Here is a 19918-nt window from a genome sequence, read left to right as displayed (position 1 = left end):
TCAATAAAATATATATTTTTTAAAAAAGTAGTCCTGTTGGGGCACTATTGTTGGGGAAATAAAATTAAAAACAAAATCTCCCAACCCAGAAATACTTTCCACAAAGGTAGTAGAGAGAGAAAACTTTTATTATTGAATAAGCATTAAACCTGAACATGATAATGCATCACAGGCAATCCACTGAGAAATTGCAAAACAAAAAGAAATCTCAAGCAGGTACAACCCAACACATACATGTGTTCAAGGTAAACCAAAACTAACAGTTTGGCTCAGTGGGTAGAGCATCGGCTTGGGGACTGAAAGGTCCCAGGTTCGATTCTGGTCAAGGGCACATGCCCTGGTTGCCTCCTGCATTCCCCAGTTGGGGGCGTGCAGGAGGCAGTTGATCAGTGATTCTCTCTCATTATTGATGTTTCTACTAGTATCTCTCTCCCCCTCTCCCTCTCTGTGAAATCAATTAAAAAATATAAAAAAACCACACACAAATAAAATAAGGGGCCTCACTAAGGGGACTTGACAGCACCATTTGTCACACATAGTTCATTTACCTTGTAATTGGAGTGGCGATCTGTGATAGCTAATTGGAATTAATCAGAAGAAAAACAAACTTAAAAAATCTTCATCTGAGGGTATATTATTTTATTTTATTGATGAGAAAGAGAGAGGGGAGTAGGGAGGAAACATTAATGAGTTGTCTCCAGTATGCACCCCACAACCTGGGTATGTGCCCTGACCAGGAATCAAATCTGCCACCTTTGGGACGATGTTCCAACCTACTGAGCCACACCAGCCAAGGCCAAACTTCTACACATTTTTATAACAGAAGGTGGTTTTGAAACTTGGAGCAAGGAGCCCACTGAAGTTAGGCTCCTACCTTCCCACAGAAACTGGGAGATAGGGGTGCTCGCTCCCTTGATATTTACATTCCGAAGAGATGGCCTCCAGGTTCTGGAGAAAGACATTCCCAGGTCATAAAGCTTACAAATTGCTAATCTAGTCTTCAAAAGGATTTATGTACATTTCACAGAAACGTGAAATGGTGAATTTTAAATGTAAACGAACAAAGAAAAAGGAGGAAAGAGGATGGCTTCCCTATTTCTACTGGGAGAATTAAACTTATTTTAAGTCTGTATTTGTTTTTACCCTATCTCATCTGATATTCACCTGGTTTGTCTGTTCAAGTCTAGAATGAGGGCAGGGGCCCAGTCTTCCTGGTTTACTCTACATCCACAGTACTCAAGGCAGCATCTCCCATGAAATAGGTGGTAAATGAATGCGTTAAAGGCATATTGACTTGATTAGCTTGTGTCTTATCCTCACCAGAGGACATTTTTATTGATTTTTACAGAGAAAGGAAGGCAGAGAGAGAGGAGAGAGAGAGACAGACAGAGAGAAAGGAGAAGAGAAATATCAGTGTGAGCGAGAAACACCCGTTGTCTCCCACACACATCCCGACTTGGATAGAACCCACAACCTAAGCATGTGCCCTGTTTGGGATTCAAACCCACGATACTGGACGACACTCCTGTCAACTGAGCCAGGGCTGATTAACTTCTATATAAGGCATTTGAAGGACGTCATTGAAGAGCAGTAGCATGGACAATGTTTATCATGTACTGTGAAGTGAGTCCTGAGTTCAGGTCTCATTTAGCTCCATGAGGACTGTTGTATAGACAGGGAAGCTCAGGATCTGTGTGTCACTCAAGTGGGCTGTGCCAGAGCCTGCATGTGACTCTGGGTCTAACTCTAAAGTCCATGGGCAATTCACTGTCCTAAAAATTGTCAAGATTAGATTTATTTATATACAACAGAAAAACAAAACACAATTCTTACCCTGCCCCCAAAGCAATCTCTAGGGACAGAGAAAGGGACTGAAAGCAAAAATATTTAACATTTTAAACGTCATATGTTTGTCATGTGGAAATATTGACAAGTTATCCTTTTTTTAAAAAAAATATTTTTATTGATTTCTTAGAGAGGAAGGGAGAGGGAGAGAGATATAGAAACATCGATCAGCTGCCTCTTGCATGTCACCCTACTGGGGATCGAGCCCACAACCCGGGCATGTGCCCTGACTTTGAACCCTGACCTCCTGGTTCATAGATCGATGCTCAACCACTGAGCCACACCAGCTGGGCAAGTTATCTTTTTTTGTATGATTACATCTTTTCCATATTTGATGGTGAGGTTGTGTCAGTTTTGACGAGTTTCTGAGTCTCCATTCTGTCTTCTAGCACATTAGATCTGAGGCCCAGTTGTCTTCTGTGTGTTCAAGCAGGGTGCTGAATAAGTATTGCACAGCACAGGTCAAAGTACATGGACTCTGACGGGGCCCCAGACTCTTCTCTTTGGTTACCTGTTGACTCATTAATCAACATTGTTTGCATCACACTGACTCATTTTGATAGGAATCTACCTTCTTTCCATATCTTATTTACAAGGATGTTTCTTGAGAGACTTTACTCTTTCTGTCAAGATAACATGATTCTCTGGTGAAAGTGGCTGGGGCCTCTGAAAGGATCACTTTATTGTGGTTGGTCCACAGCTCTTTCTGTTTTTCCCTGTGGTTGTGAAGCACTCTCCTTGTGAAGGAACACTAAGGAAAAGTAGGAATTTAGCATTTCTTGTTATTACTTTATGCTCTTTTGCCTGAGCATTTAATTTTAAAAACAGCATGGATTTTCGCCCCCCCATATGTATATGTTTTTTATTTTCACTTATTGGATGTTTATCCTGACTATGTAAGTAATATTTTCCCCGAGAACATGTTTTGGCAAATATGAGACAGCACAAAGAAGAAATGTAAAACCACTGGTCATCCTGCCTCTCAAAACTATTAACATTTTGATGCCCAGCCAGTGTGGCTCAGTGGTTGAGCGTCAACCTATGAACCAGCAGGTCACAGTTCGATTCCCAGTTTGGGCACATGCCTGGATTTCAGGCTTGATCCCCAGTAGGGGTTGTGCAGGAGGCAGCCGATCAGTTCTCTCTCATTATTGATGTTTCTATCTCTCCCTCTCCTTCTCTCTGAAATCAATAAAATAAAAACAAAATTAAACCATTAAAAAAACACATACGGGGGTGGGGGTGGCCAGGGAGAGGTCAGTGGGGGAAAAAGGAGACTTATGTAATACTTTAAACCAGCGGTCTCAACCTGTGGGTCGCGACCCCTTTGGGGTCGAACGACCCTTTCACAGGGGTCACCTAAGACCATCGGAAAACACATATATAATTACATATTGTTTTTGTGATTAATCACTATGCTTTAATTATGTTCAATTTGTAACAATGAAATTGGGGGTCACCACAACATGAGGAACTATATTAAAGGATTGCGGCATTAGGAAGGTTGAGAACCACTGCTTTAAACAATAAAGAATTAAAAAAAAGAAAAGTAATGGGGCCAATCCCTCCGCCCAGCAACAAGAGCCTGTGGCAGTTGCTGTTAAAAAAAATAAAAAATTAAACAAAAAAACTATTAACATTTTGATATATTTTCTTACCAGTATTTTTTCTGTGTATGGTAATTCAGATAATTTCTTTGTGATTTTATAGAACATTTAGAGCATTGTTCTGTCATTGCTTATTTTTAGAAAAACACTATTCTTATTTATTTATTTATTTATTTATTTATTTATTTATTTCAATCTTCACCGGAAGATATATTTCCATTGATTTTTAGAGAGTGGAAGAGAGTAGGAAAGACAGAGAAATATCGATGTGAGAGAAACACATCAATTGGTTGCCTCCTGCACACGCTCTGACCAGGGACTGGGCTGGGGAGGAGCCTGCAACTGAGGTACGTGCCCTTGACGGGAATCAAATGCTGGATCCTTCGGTCCTCAGGCCAACGCTCTACCCACTGAGCCAAACCATCCAGGGCAGAAAAACACTATTTTTGATGTCTGTAGTGTTAGGTTAAACTTTATGAAAGCTTTGTTTTTGTAGTTCAAAAATGTTTTGAATATCATTTACTTCATATGATTCAACCTAATATTTCATCAATTGGTTGAATCATTTAGTTTCCTAATGTTAAATAGATTATTTCTGATTTTCAATTACTATTTACAACACTGTTTCTAGTTATTATTTTTTTTTTAATATATCTTTATTGATTTCAGAATGGAAGGGAGAGAGAAACATCAGTGATGAGAGAGAATCATTGATCGGCTGCCTCCTGCATGCCCCCTACTGGGAATCAAGCCCGCAACCCAGGCATGTGCCCTTGACTGGAATCGAACCTGCGACCCTTCAGTCGGCAGGCCAATGCTCTATCCACTAAGCCAAACCAGAGAGGGCTCTAATTATTTCTTTACAATCATTCCTACAAGGAACATTGCTAGGACAAAGACTGTTGTCTCTCTTCAGGTTAGAAGGCGCTTTTCTTTCAAGCTTGTGTTGTCCCTTTATATTAATGCTTTTAAAATCCAAGCAAACAAAAATAGTTTGCTTTCTTTTTTAAAAATTACAATGGAAATTGATTGATGCATTTTCAGGGTAAATGTCAAGCACTACACTTTCCTTAGCCGTTAAAACATCCTATCAGTATATGCATAATCAGTGAACACAGACAATAGTGCAGTGGAGGCCTGGGGAGGGGCCTGGTGAGGGGGAGGGGGGAAGGAGGTTAATGGGGGAAAAAAGCGGACATCTGTAATGCTTTCAACAATAAAGGTGAATTTAAAACAAACAAACAAACAAACAGAAAAACAACCCATCAGGATCATGTAAATGTCAGTGACTACTCTTTGGGTCTGTGGCCTGAACCGCAAGGTAAGGGCCTCCTGGTGTGTGTGAATGCTCTGTTCAAGAGCTTCTTGTGGCAGAGATTTTCAAGATTGAGATAATCTTTTTTCCTATCCTATATAATAAAACCCTAATATGCAAATCGACCAAACAATGGAATGACCAGCTGAACAATTGGTTGCTATGATGCGCACTGATCACCAGGGGGCAGATGCTCAACGCAGGAGCTGCCCCCTGGTGGTCAGTGCACTCCCACAGGGGGGAGTGCTGCTCAGCCAGAAGCCTGGCTCATGGCTGGTGAGCGCAGCGGTGGTGGCGGGAGCCTCTCCTGCCTCCATAGCAGCACTAAGGAGCAGCGAGCAGGCGGGCAGTAAGAAGTGAGGGGTCCCAGACTGCGAGAGGGTGCAGGCCAGGCTGAGGGACACCCCTCTTCAGTGCACGAATTTCGTGCACTGGGCCTCTAGTTTATAATAAATCCTTTATGTCTGATATTTACTGTTTACAACAGTAATTTTGAAGATAATTCTAATTTTTCCATTCAGTAAGTTGCTGATTTATTGCCTGCTTGCCTTCTGCTAGCCACTATTATGGCATATCCAGTAACAATAGGTATGGTTTATTGAGCACTTACTTTGTGCTGTGCACAGTCTTAAGAGCTTTACACACATTTGATTTTTAAAGAGCCTTAAGGAGAGGCACTGTGCCTGTAGGTAGGTTTGGGTAACCTGCTTATCGGCACCACTGGGAAGTGGGGACTGTGGGCTGTCCTGACACCAAAGTGCAGGTGTCAACTATTAGCTGTTGTGCTTTACCTCTTCTGTTGTACATCATTATAACCCTCCTCCCAGGTTCCTCCATGTTGTGTGTTTTGGGGGCACATGTACGATAATTTTAGAAGCTGGGGATGTCCTTTTTATGATCTTTTGGAAAATTGGAAAAACTGGCTTATTGGTTATGTAAATTCACTGGCCTTTTATGGTGTTGGTTTATTCTGAATGTGGATTGATAAATTTTTAAACTATGGGTATTTTTTTTTTTGGCCTCATTTTCTAGGTCCAAAAGCTGCTTTGTATGTGCCCAGTAGATTTCCATGGGATCTTCCAATTAGATGAAAGGCGGAGAGATGCAGTGATTGCATTGGGCATTTTCCTCATTGAATCTGATCTTCAGGTAAGTCTTTACTAAATTAAAAGTGTTCTGCCGTATAAAAGAGGGGGCGAATTAGAATTTTAATTTATACCTGCTTATGTTTACCTACAGCAGTATTAGAAGAATGCATACAAGCCTAATGAAAGTGGTTAGCAGTGGGCAGGACAGAGTAGATGAAACTGATGGGAATGAGACATTTTAATGTACACCTTACAAAATTTTGTTTTCTGAACTATGTGAATAAATCAGGTTTTTTGTTTGCTTGTTTGCCAGAAGGTTAGTTAAAATGCTTTGTGTTGCTCTAGCCGGTTTGGCTCAGTGGATAGAGCGTCGGTCTGTGGACTGAAAGGTCCCAGGTTCGATTCTGGTCAAGAGCATGTACCTTGGTTGTGGGCACATCCCTGGTAGGGGGTGTGCAGGAGGCAGCTGATCGATGTTTCTCTCTCATCGATGTTTCTAACTCTTTATCCCTCTCCCTTCCTCTCTTTAAAAAATTAATAAAATAAAATAAAATCTCTCTTAAAAAAATAAAATAAATAAAAATAAAATAAAATAAAATGCTTTGTGAAGTAATTGTGTGTCCTCTAGAGCAGCGGTTGCCAACCGGTGGTCCTCGGACCACTGGTGGTCCGTGAGGTCCGAAAGGTTGGCGACCGTTGCTCTAGAGTAGACTTGATTTTCAGTCTCAGGTAAAATGCTCATCAATCAGATTCAGAGTAACCACAAACTATATTCTTTGATATAGTTTTGATATAATATTATCTTTTTCAAAATTGTGATATATATAAATTGTTTTAGAGTACATGTTAATGTGCCTTTTATTTTTTAAGATCAAAATAATATTTTTAATCCTACATTTTTATTATACATTTTGGATATACATTTTTTAAAATTGATTTCAGAGAGGAAGGAGAGGGAGAGAGAGATAGAAGCATCAATGATGAGAGAGAATCATTGATTGCTGCCTCCTGCACGCCCCCTACTGGGGATTGAGCCTACAACCCGGGCATGTGCCCTTGACAGGAATCAAACCCAGGACCCTTCAGTCTGCAGGCCGATGCTCTATCCATTGAGCCAAACCGGCTAGGGCTGGATATAAAATATTTTAATACAAAAAGTGAATTCTGCCCTTGCCAGTGTGGCTCAGTTGGTTGAGTGTTGTTCTGTGCACCAAAAGGTCACTGGTTTGATTACTGGTCAGGGCACATGCCCAGGTTTTGGGGTTCTTTTCCTGGTTGGGGTGCATGCGGGAGGCAGCTGATCGATATTTCTCCTTCATGGCGATGTTTCTCTCCCTCTCCCTTCCTCTCTCTCTAAAATCAGTACAAACATATATTTTTTAAAAAGTGAATTCTGGTCCTAATTGGTTTGGTTCAGTGGATAGAGCATCAGCCTATGGACTGAAGGGTCCTGGGTTTGATTCTGGTCAAGGGCATGTACCTCGGTTGCAGGTTCCCAACGCTGGTCGTGGGCATGTGGGAGGCAACCAATCGATGTGTCTCTCCCTCACATCAGTATTTCTCTCTGTCTCTCCCTCTCCCTTCCACTTTCTCTCTAAAAATCAATGGAAAAAATGTCCTCGGGTGAGGATTAAAAAAAAAAAAGTGAATTCTGTATCACGTATTCCCTGACTATCAAGTATATTTCTTTTTAATTTTTTAAAAAATATATTTTATTGATTTTTTACAGAGAGGAAGGGAGAGGGATAGAGAGTTAGAAACATGGATGAGAGAGAAACATCGACCAGCTGCCTCCTGCACACCCCCTACTGGGGATGTGCCTGCAACCAAGGTACATGCCCTTGACCGGAATCGAACCCAGGACCCTTCAGTCCGCAGGCCAATGCTCTATCCACTGAGCCAAATCGGTTAGGGCTCTTTTTAAATTTTTATTTTTAATTACAGTTGACTTTCAATATCAGTATTATTTTATATTACTGGCGGATATACAGCACAGTGGTTAGACACATCCTATGCAGGGGGCCGTGTCTTGCAGGGTCCTTTGGAGTTCTGTGCTTGTTAGTATACTAGGATCCTGGACAGATGTAGCCAACTCCTTTTTATCCTAGAGGATAAATTGTTTTGTTTTCACCAAAGAAGGTTCTCTGTTTAGTTATCAATTGTGGCATAACTACCTCAAAACTTGGTGGCTTAATACAACAATTTTTCCCCCTCATGTAGACAGAGCTCAGAAGAGTCACTGTTTTTGCTCCATTTGGCATCACCTGGGGTGGCTTGAAGGTTGGGGGCTGGAATCACCTGAAGGCTTACTCACGTCATGTCTGGGGGTTGATCCTGGCTGTTGGCTGGGACTTTACCTGGGGCTCTCGGCAAGGTCACCTCTATGGACGTAGCCTCTCCATGTGGCCTGAGCTATGTCATTGTGTCACACCATAGTGTCTGGGACCCAAGGGCTAGTGTCCAGAGGAAGAGTGAGGTGGAAGCTGCACTGCTTTCTCTAACCTAGCCTGGGAAGGCTGTCTCATATGTACTACCCTCTAGATCAGTGGTTGCAACCTTCCTAATGCCGTGACCTTTAATACAGTTCCTCATGTGTGGTGACGGCGACATTTTCTATCTATATAGAAAACATATTTAAGCATAGTGATTAATCACAAAAACATGTAATTATATATGTGTTTTCCGATGGTCTTAGGCAACCCCTGTGAAAGGGTCGTTCGACCCCCAAAGGGGTCGCGACCCACAGGTTGAGAACTGCTGCTCTAGATCCACTAGAAGCAAGTCTCTAAGGCAGCCCGTTTTCCAGGAGGGATGAATTCAACTCCACCTTTCAGTGGAAGGAGTGTCACAGAACTTGCACCCATATATTAAACCACCACATGTTTTTTCAACATTTTAGAACATCAAATAATGTTCCTCTGGAGCACACTAACCTAATTTTTAACTGAAGCATCTGTAAATATAGGGAAACAACCAAAAGAGCCAATAATGGAAGGCTATGAAGTTATATGCTGATTGGCTATATGGAAACTAGAAGAAAGTACATTTTTGTTGGCTAATGATGGCTATAAAGTCTGTTTAATTCAAGAGTAGAAACATGAAGCAGAATATTGAAGCAAACAAAACCTCCAATAAACAACCAAGGGCCATGAACAATGGAAGTATCACCAAGTTTAGTGAGCTTGAGCTTCTCTCCAGTTCAGAGGATGTGATCCTGGGGCCCACTGAAGGGTTTGGGGGCAGTCTGAACACCTCTTAGTGAAGGCAGTTTGTTTGTTTTTTAGTTTTTTTGTTTGTTTTTATTGATTTCAGAGAGGAAGAGAGGGAGAGAGAGATTAGAAACATCAATGATGAAAGGGAATCATTGACTGGCTGCCTCCTGCACGCCCCCTACTGGGGGTCAAGCCCACAATTTGGGCATGTGCCCTTGACTGGAATTGAACCTGGGACCCTTCAGTCCTCAGGCTGATGCTCTATCCACTGACCCAAACCAGCCAGGGCAGTGAAGGCAGTTTTGAATGTGTGCACTTGTTCTGGAGAGGGCCTCATGGGGCCTGGCACCCCAGAGGAGGCCAGAGCCAGGCTGAGCACTCATCTCCAGAAGGGCAGGTTTTAGCCCTTCCCTTCAGCACTTGTGGGAGACAGGAAAGGTGCGACGCCATGTGAATATTCATCTTTGAGATGATTAGGATGTGGGTATTCTTTCCTTTGGTCTTAATCTATGCTAAAAAGCTACCAGTCACATTTTATTAAACATAATCTTTTTTGTTTTGTTTTTAAGCACAAAGATTCTGTGGTTCCTTACCTTCTTCGACTCCTTAAAGGTCTTCCAAAAGTGTATTGGGTAGAAGAAAGCACAGCTCGGAAAGGCAGAGGTAATTTTGTATGATGTTTTCCCTGAATGCAAGGAAGAATATATATGTTCATTGTCTGTAAGAATCAAGTGTTCAGTTGTACTAACATATCAATTAGGATGCTTCTAGATGGTTCCACTCCTGGCTGTGGGAAAACTGCCTGTCTGCAGCCACAGTGGCCGTGCTACTCACTTGTCCAGGGCCCATGGCTGATGGAGGGAGAGGGCAGGGCTGAGCAAGCCAGCTTTCCATTGCACTCTGAGAGTGAACAGGAACTTTGAGACCTTCAGGAACGTTTCTCATGTCTTATTGGCCAGAATTGTTCACCTCCCTGTCTCTGAACCAGTCTCTATTGCCCTTAGATGAATAGGTTCACTCCTGGAATGAGGGCAGTTCTCCAAATTGTATTGCTGCTGGTCCAAAAAGGAAGGGTGAAATGGATGTTCAAAACTCAACTCCATGTGCACCATAAGTATTTTTATGACTTCGTTGCTGTTGCTAAGTATTAGTTAAACTTTGTACCTTTAGAAGTAGAATATATTCATGTGTATTTCTTATTTTGTATTTTATTTTGATCTCTCTTTAAGGTCAAAGGAAAAGTTAGACCATCTTTTTCCCTCTTTCCTTCCACTGCCCTCCCCTTCCTTCATCCTTCCGCCCTCCTTATTTTTTTCTCTCCCTTCTGAAATATTTACATAGGTCCACTATACGCCAAGCATTGTGCTAAACGCTTAAAATACTGATATTCTTGTATACTGATTTCTCAAGACTCCAAAATCAGCTTGAAGACCTCCCACATTTTAGAGTTCATGATCCACGAGACTGAAGTTTCCTTGTAATGTCTCTCTCTGAGGCATGCCTGAGGCCCCCCTTCAGATACAGCGGGGGGTTGGTGGCTGTAAAGAAGGCCCCTGTCCTTTTGTTGGAGGGATTCCTGTATTCCTCTTTACCTTTGGGTTTTCATCATTTCTGGTGACCCCCTATGCCTAAAACTGACAGACCCCAAATTATGTATGTGTCCTGGAATTTAAAGGCCTATAAATTAAATAGAGAGAGCATTGCTAAAAAGTCAAACATCTGTTCCACCTTTGTTATCTAATTTGGGAAGAAATAGAATACCAGTAGATATTGATTCTATTTTTCTGTTATTTTATTTAAAAACATATATACTATATACATGGATTGGTATTAGAATGGAAGTTTTAGCATTATTTGAAACACTAGGGGCCTGATGCATGAAATTCGTGCAAGCGTAGGCCTTCCTTCCCCCAGCTGCCTGCACTGGCTTCCCACTGGCAACCGGGACCCGGGCTTCCCTCGCAGCCCCAGCTTCGTCCAGAAGGTCGTCTGGAAGGACGTCTGGTCTAATTAGCATATTACACGTTTATTATTATAGATTGTTGGGAATGTTGTTGGAGATATTTCCAATTATTGGGTAACATTTCACTCTTGTATTAAGGCAGTATTATTTATGCTTTTAAACTATAGAGCAGTAGTTCTTAAAGTGCCATCTTTGTATTAGCAGCACCAACAGCACCTGGGAACTTGTCAGAAATGCAGATTCTCAGTGCCACATCAGAGCTACTGATATAAACTAGGGTCAGGGAGCATTTGAAATCTTTTCCCTGGCATGTTTGTCAGTTTGGCTTGGGTAAACTTAATAAAAATTCCCCCCCAAAAAAGAAAGAAAGGAACTAGGTCTGGGAAGCAGTCAGTCTGCAGTTTAACAAGCCTTCCGGTGATTCTGATGCACAATCAAGTCTGAGAATTACCTAGAGATGCATGTTAAAATAAGTGCAAAAGTGGAAATGTAACAGTCTCCTGTGATGTACTATGCATATGGCCATAAAACTGGATAGCTCTTTGTCCTGGATTAAATGCTTAGTATTCAAAATTGATTAAATATTTAATAGTGATTGGATCTACACAGTAGCTGAACTAACATTTTGAAGGTACACTTGATAGAAGTGCTGCTTAGCTTTTGGTCTTTTGGGTATAATGCTCCCTTTTTGACCTTGAGGCTGTGCTCCCAAGATCCTCCCTTCTAGGAGCTCAGTAGTGGAAGGGCTTAAAATCCTAGGAGGAATAGAACAACTCTTTGGAAGTTCTTATTAGGATTTTCTCCATTTGTCAAAATAAAGCAGAAGAGAAAATACAAGCATTTAATTCCGTTTAAAGTAGCAGTAATAGGTATTTGACAATTAGCTTCCATATTCTGTCTCTCATACACTATCAAGACTGATTTCTTACTCTTATTTAGGTCAGGAATAAAAATGGAATCTGTCATGTTGAGAGGCTATGTAATCTCAAACTGATTCAGGAAACATTTACGTTTATTTTTTTATTTTTATTTAAATATATTTTATTGATTTTTTACAGAGAGGAAGGGAGAGAGGGAGAGAGAGTTAGAAACATTAATGAGGGAGAAACATCGACCAGCTGCCTCCTGCACACCTCCTATGGGGATGTGCCCGCAACAAGGTACATGCCCTTGACTGGAATCGAACCTGGGACCTTTCAGTCCGCAGGCCGACACTCTATCCATTGAGGCAAACCAGTTAGGGCCATTTACGTTTATTGAACCAAAACATTATATTGAAAAAAAAAGGAAGGAGTATTCTCAGCAAACATGTTGGGCCCATATCTATTCTGAGATTCATCTCAGCGAGGGCATTCACCACAGTAAACGGGTCGCTTGCAGGCCATATGAGAGAAGCAACTTCTGAACTGGGGGGCCAGTAGGTGTGGCCCAGTGTCTCTCATTTGTGACGATCTGATTTGTGTCTTTATGGATTCCAGGTGTCCTCCCAGTTGCCGAGAGCTTCAGCTTCTGTTTGGTAACCTTGCTGTCTGATGTGGCTTACAGGGACCCTTCACTTAGGGATGAGGTAAATGTATGGCTAATTGTTGTGCATTTCTATAAGATCAGAAAGAGTCCCAAAGTGATGACAAGAGTAAAAAACAAATCTGAAGTGATTGGATTATTTATGTTGACTTATTCCACATTATTAATAGTAGACCTAAGAAATATTTAATACTTTGCTTATGGTATTTTCCCGGTTACCCACTGATCTCTTGAGTCTGATCTCATTCAGCTTTCCAAATAGACCTGTGAGGTAGGCAGCAAAAGGCAGAGGCAGCTCATTTTCCTGACTACGGTGGTTATTAAAGTCTTTCATAGAAAGACTTTTCTAGATAGTTAAAGCTAATCCTTTAAGTGCTCAGATTTTTTCAGTCTTAGTTTATTTTATTGGAAATATTACTTAAATGTTTCATACTTTTTTTTTTTAAATCCTCACCCAAGAAGTGAGGATACTTTTTCCATTGATTTTTAGAGAGAATGGAAGGGAGGGGGTGGGGGGAAAGAGAAAGAGAGAAAAACATAGATGTAACAGAGACACACCTATTGGTTGCTGCCCCACCCCCACCCCCCCAGGTGGAGGGGATCAGACCTGCAACCCAGGCATGTGCCCTTGACTTGTAATTGAACCCTTGACCTTCCAGTGCACAGGCTGATGCTCTAACCACTGAGCAACACCAACTGGGGCTGTTTCTTTTTTAAACAAAGAATATGATTATAATCTCTAGACTTCTTCTTTTTTTAAATATTTTTTATTGATTTCAGAGAGGAAGGAAGAGGGAGAAAGAGAGAGAAACATCAATGATGAGAGAGAATCATTGATCAGCTGCCTCCTGCACGCCCCCCACTGGGGATCGAGCCCAAAACCCAAGCATGTGCCCTTGACCGGAATGGAACCTGGGATCCTTCAGTCCGCAGGCTGGCACTCTCTCCACTTTGCCAAACCAGCTAGGGCTCTAGACTTTTTCTTAATCAGAATTATTTTTTTTGAAAATCAATTTTTATATGTTGCTATCCATCCTCAGGTCCTGCCCAGGAGTGCCTGGTTGCTTGCCTCTATGCTAAATGTTCTCAGCTAGCTAAGCTTTTTGAGTTTTTTGTATCTGCTTTTTAATTTTTAATATCTCTTTCCTTATATTCAGTTATAGATTTTATTGTTAGTATTTCTACCTCTTTCTTTCTAAGTTTAAGTTCTTTATTTGTAGGTTGGTTAAGGAGATAACTATATATGTGAGAATTACATATTATTAAAAAGTTAACAGGCTGTAAGTAAGGGCTTTTTTATAAATAACATCAAAATAGGGAGGTTAACACTGAAGACAAGGGCATCATTTTAATATATGAAATGGATAAAATATTTACTTTCAAGTCTTCATTTAATATTAGCAAAATGTAAGAAATTTGACTTGATTATGAACAAGTCATATCAGACCCACTTCATTCTTTTCTTTTCCTGGTTTTCTAAGACTGGTACTAGTAGAAGGAAATGAAGTGGATATAGTCTAATTGGTCTTTATCAAGGCAATGGAAAAGTCCTCTCCTGATATCCTGGAAAATGGGTTGAGCACCAAAACAATTATTAAGGAACTGTCCAAAGGGCCATCCCAAATGGTGACTGGTGAGGTGCCAGCTCACTAGGAGCCTCCAGTAGCCTGCCCCCTACTGTTGAAGTAAAATGAGCCGGGTCCATGAATGAAGATGGGGAAGCAAGTTGGCCTCATTTGTAGAAAACATAATTTGAGGCATTAACAAACAACCAGCATGATGATCTCAGGTTTATACCATGAGGTTTATAGGGATCAGTGACAGGCAAAAAATACCAGCTATGCAAATAGAGGTGGCATAGCTTGGGAGCAGCATGTGTGGAAAAGATTTAATTATTTTATGTATCTGTGAGCTCATGGAGCCAGCAGTGTAAAGCAGCTGCCAGAAAGCTAATGACACATACATGAAAGTCTAGAATCTGTGTTGAGTTTGGTGATTACTCAGTGAGTCCCAGCATCCCTGGAATATTAATGAATTTTATACTGAGCACTACAATTGGAGACAGTTTCTGAAACAGTGGACTACAGTAAAATCAGAAGCTTATAATTAGCATTGGAAAGGATTTGTAATCATAAGGAATGGATGGAAAGAATTAGAGGTATTTAGCCATGAGAAGGGATTCAGGGGTCTATCATCTGAATATGGAGGAAGGAGCGGCCCTAATAGCTGGTGGGTGCAAGCCAGCCCCAGGAGGGCAACATTGGCCCAGTGTCAGGAAGAACTCTGGACCAGCCCAGGGAGGGAGGGTTTCTGTTCCTGGAAGGTCAGCTGATTGGCCCCTCAATAGAGCATTCGTGTGTGGAGTTATGTATCAGATATGAGGTTGAACAAGATAATGTCTGAAGCTCCTTCTAATTCTGAACTAATGTTGTAACATGTTTCTGATTTGGCTTATAAGTTTTCTCTGTTTTCTTGGCTATCACAGATCCTAGAGGCACTTTTGCAGGTTTTGCATGTCCTTTTGGGAATGTGCCAGGCTTTGGAGATTCAAGAAAAAGGTATAATTATAGATCCAAGGCTTTTTAAAAATGGTTTTGTGGTTATTTTTTCCCTCAAGTCTTTTTTTCTGTTCTTTACTACCCTATATACGTCATGGATGAAAACCTTCCTATGTTGTTTTTGTTGTGTGTTAGCTAAGAGGTCACATGTCAGTCACGCGCACAGCTATGTCACCTGAAAATTTTTGAGTGACTTTGGACAAGTCACCTCATCCTTCTGGGCCTATGTTTCTTATCTATAACACGTCTGACTTCCAAAGGTCATTTTTCCTCTAGAGTAAGGCTAACAGTATGATCCTGGGAGCGATAAATACATTGTTTAAGTACAGTAAAGCTGCCTGATAACATGACTTACCTTTACAAATGATTTGGATGTGCCGTGAATAGACTAAGACCTCCCAAAGAAGCCAGTTGTATGTGACCCAGACATAGTCTGAAGTTACTGTTCATGCCAGATTAAAATTTCATCAGTCAGCCTTTGGGGTTGACCCTGTTGCTGTGGCTTATCCTGACTCTTGTGAGTCGTTAGTGGGTGGGTTGTGAGATGTGAGTCAGTGTTACAAGTTGGTATCAGAACATTCTTACTTTGTCTTCTAGAATACCTCTGCAAATATGCAATCCCGTGCCTGATTGGAATCTCACGAGCATTTGGGCGTTACAGCAACACAGAAGAGTCGCTCCTCTCAAAACTCTTTCCCAAAATCCCTCCTCATTCCCTCCGAGTCCCGGAGGAGCTGGAAGGCGTTCGGAGGCGTTCCTTCAATGACTTCCGCTCCATCCTCCCCAGCAATTTGCTGACCGTGTGTCAGGAGGGCACCCTGAAGAGGAAGACCAGCAGCGTGTCCAGCATCTCTCAGGTGCGGCTGCCCTCCCGGAAGAGAGCAGAGGAGAGAGGGCTTGTGAATTGCTCACATGGGGGAAAGGCCCACTTGTGTGTAGCTTGAGAAAACGTAGAAAACAAAATGTTCTCACTAGAATTCTCTTTAATATAAAAGGTTTCCTTGTCCTCTTTACAATTTATAAGTGATTACATCTCCTCGTCATGAAGTATTTGCTTCTTAGCAAGTGGGTGCCAAAATCTATTCCTGGTGGGAGACAGTTGGTGCCCTTAAGAAGTATCTAATTGACTCACAGAGAAAAGATGGACATGAAACTCAAGACTAATTCAGCTTAGTCATCAGGTATAAAATGTTTGTCTAGACAGGAAGAATGTAATGATTTGGTATATAGTAGAGAACACTGTAGGTAGGGCAGGTATCATGGAGGAGGTGATGCCTGAATCACAACTTGAAGTACAACTATTGAGCTGGCAGAGAGAACCTTGTCTAAGACAAATCTGAGGTTTGACTGTCCTTTTCTGATCTGTAAATATGGTTGTGTGTTTCAGGTCAGCCCTGAACGGGGGATGCCCCCTCCCAGCTCCCCTGGAGGATCCGCCTTTCACTACTTTGAAGGTGGGCTTCACAACATCATATTGACCTAGCACTTGGATACCAGGCTCATAGTGACTACTTGTGATGCCAGGGATGGTAACACTAATGCTCTGCTGTCATGCATCTAGAACAGGGGTGGGGAACCTTTTTTCTGCCAAGGCCATTTGGATATTTATAATATCATTTGCGGGGCATAAAAAATTATCAACTTAAAAATTAACCTGCTATATTTGATCAAACATTTAATTAACTCAACACTAATGCATTGGCAGGGCCAGATCGAATGATTTCACAGGCCTTATACAGCCCATGGGCCTGTTCAAGAGTGTCACACATTTACTTATTTATTTTAATGTTTTTTATTGATTTCAGAGAGAGGGATAGAAACATCAATGATGAGAGAGAATCATTGATCGGCTGCCTCCTGCACACCCCTCCTGGGGATCAAGCCTGCAACCTGGGCATGTGCCCTTGACCGGAATCGAACCTGGGACCCTTCAGTCCGCAGGCTGACGCTCTATCCACTGAGCCAAACCAGCTAGGGTGCCATTCCCTGTTTTAATGATCATTTATTATGTTGGCCTCCAGCATCTCAACTCCTTTCAGTATTATTGCCCACCACATCCCCTTTGTTGTAAGTTGCTGGTTTGCTTTCTTGGGACCCATCCACCTTTAATCAGGTCAGCATTGTGTCACCAGCATCATAGAACTATACTCCAGCTTTTACACAATGGGAGTAAACTCAATTCCTTGTTTTTTCTATGCTCTAGTGCTCAAAAAAAGTCATAAAATTTATTATTCTTTGGTTCTTTATAGATTGATATCATCTGTCTATTTAATATGAAAATATCACAAGCTTATTTATTTTTCAGTCATAGTCTTCTATCATTGTTTTTAAATAATGGATTTTCAAATGATTATATGCTTTTGGGCTTATTATTAATGTGTTTTGGATGATTGACTGTTTTTGTTCTGATTTTGAAATTTCTAGTAATTCGCATTTTAGTTCTAATTTTGGCGGTAAAATCTTTGGAGCCCTATGGTCCTCCACATCTCTCAACCTTTAAAAAGGTGTAATTCTTTTTTTTCTTCCCATATGTTAAGTTCTATTGTCTGTGTTGAAAATATTAGGCCATGATTATATCTGAGCCTTTGACATGAAACACCCCAGTGAGAGACATCACTCCCCAAGGATTTGTAATCTAGCCTTTACTTCTTTTTCTTCTTTTTTTTCTTTTTCTAAAAGAGCCTCTTTCTTTTTCTTTTTAAAAATATTTTTCATTTGCCCTAACTGGTTTGGCTCAGTGGATAGAGCATCAGCCTGCGGACTCAAGGGTCCCAGGTTCGATTCCGGTCAAGGGCATGTACCTTGGTTGCGGGCACATCCCCAGTAGGGAGTGTGCAGGAAGCAGCTGATTGATGTTTCTCTCTCATCAATGTTTCTAACTCTCTATCCCTCTCCCTTCCTCTCTGTAAAAAATCAATAAAATATATTAAAAAAATATTTTTCATTTTATTTATTTTTAATATATTTTTATCGATTTCAGAGAGGGAGAGAGAGATAGAAACATCGATGAGAGAGACTCATTGATCGGCTGCCTCCTGCACACCCCCTATTAGGGATTGTGCCCACAACTCAGGCGTGTGCCCTTGGCTGGAATCGAACCTGGGACCTTTCAGTGCGCAGGCCGATGCTCCATCCACTGAGCCAAACCGGCTAGGGCCTGCCTTTACTTCTTAATTAAAAAACAAGGAATGGGAGTAAAAACAAAAGCAGAGTCTATGTCTTAGTTGGTTATTGAGGGAATCGGCTTAAGGAAGTATCCTGGTCACATGTTACTGTGACTGACTATCTGGTTTTCTTTTCCATCAGTTTCTTACTTACCCGATGGGAGTGCCCTGGATCCCGATTACTACTTCTCCACCATCAGTTCCAGCTTCTCAGTTTCTCCTCTTTTCAATGGCGTCACATATAAGGAGTTCAGTGTTCCACTAGAAATGCTTCGGGAACTCTTAAACTTGGTAAGCAGAACACTGGATAAACAGGCCATGGCTCTATCGGTCAGTAAAATTGCCAGTGGTGTAAGACTGGGAGTTTTTTAGTATTTCAAATGAAGAACTTGGTAGTCATAATTTTCAGATGAAAGAAGGAAGGAAAGTAACATTCTTGGCACTATTGTGCAGTCTGTTCTCATTTAATAACCATTTTGGGGAGGCACCATGCTCCCCATTTTAGAGGTAAGGAAATCAGTGTCAAATAAATCAAGGATCTGTAGACCAAGGGCAGGGTCAAAGCTCAGCTCAGGGTACCTGTCTATCCCAGGGGTGCTCTATTCAGATCAATACAAAACCTAATTTTCCAATTTGGATCCCTTTGGATAGCCTTTGAGGTGATATTAGAGAAGGCATTGGTGCCATTGTCTTGAGTCCTGAAATGGACCTTGATCCAGGGACTCTGAGGTTGTTATGATTGAGCTGGGATTCTTCAAGACATTCTAAGGGATAGTGGAGAAAACATCATCAGGAACAAACTCTAACGATGAGAATGAGAATGACACCTCCGAAAGCTTGAAGCCTGCACTGGAGAGAGCAGCCATCTCCTCCTGTTCGAGGATGAATAGAAAGAAATCCCTCAGAGAAAGGCTTTATTTAGGCAGAAGGTGTAAGAAGACATCAAAGCATAGGCAATAATTAGTGAGGATAGAGCCATAACCAATTACTAATAGCCTAGGACAGCGGTCGCCAACCTTTCGGACCTCACTGTCCACCAGTGGTCCACGGACCACCGATTTGTGATCGCTGGCCTAGGATATTTTCGAAGTTACTGTCTGGAGGAAGTACTCCCCCTAAACGCCTCATTGTCAGTGTCTCAGACAAAACAGTGGCCTGGGTGGCCCGTGGCTTTCTCAGTTAATCTCAGAAATCCCATTTGAAGGCTGAATGTTTCAGATCCTTTTTTAACAAAGGGGAATTATTTTTTCTACTATATTTTAACTTTTCAAGGTTAGGCTTTCTTCTAGGCAATTTTTTTATTTAGTCTCCTGTCATGTTGTATATCATTATCTATACATTTTGAAAAGGCTTTCTTAAAGTACTACAGTTGGGGGCCGGGTGGGTGGGAACTGCAGTTCCATCAGATGATCCCATGTTGACAGGATCATCCGTTCCTGTACTAAATGCTGGTATAGAGAATGGGTAGAAATAATGACTTCTATTAGAAATTTAAAATGTGTGCTGCAGTTTGGGCAGCTTCGAAGAGCCCAGGCGAAGAGGGAGGAGCCGTCAGCACCAGAGGATTGACTGTGAAGGTGCTCTTGACACCTGGGAGGGGATGTGGATGAAATGTCAGTGATGCCTGGAGTCTGAACACTTT

General features: G+C 41.5%; 1 protein-coding gene across 3 annotated transcripts in view; it reads left to right on the top strand.

Moving 5' to 3' along the window:
• Window positions 1-5779: 5779 nt before the first annotated feature.
• Window positions 5780-19918, top strand: part of PI4KA (phosphatidylinositol 4-kinase alpha) — an 81987-nt gene continuing 67848 nt past the window's right edge. The window contains exons 1-7 of one of the 3 annotated variants that reach the window (XM_006099518.3): window positions 5780-5916; window positions 9637-9730; window positions 12509-12597; window positions 15040-15112; window positions 15710-15969; window positions 16500-16566; window positions 18419-18567. In XM_006099518.3, the coding sequence (XP_006099580.1) occupies window positions 5818-5916; window positions 9637-9730; window positions 12509-12597; window positions 15040-15112; window positions 15710-15969; window positions 16500-16566; window positions 18419-18567 (831 nt within the window). In that variant the 5' untranslated portion in view covers window positions 5780-5817. Of the gene's footprint in view, window positions 5917-9636; window positions 9731-12508; window positions 12598-15039; window positions 15113-15709; window positions 15970-16499; window positions 16567-18418; window positions 18568-19918 lie in introns of those variants that run through there. The other 2 variants (XM_023763218.1, XM_023763219.1) reach the window with 2 other exon arrangements.

This window comes from Myotis lucifugus, unplaced genomic scaffold (genome assembly GCF_000147115.1).
Source record: "Myotis lucifugus unplaced genomic scaffold, Myoluc2.0 scaffold_276, whole genome shotgun sequence".
NCBI lineage: Eukaryota > Metazoa > Chordata > Mammalia > Chiroptera > Vespertilionidae > Myotis > Myotis lucifugus.
This window is presented reverse-complemented; position numbering and strand designations above follow the sequence as displayed.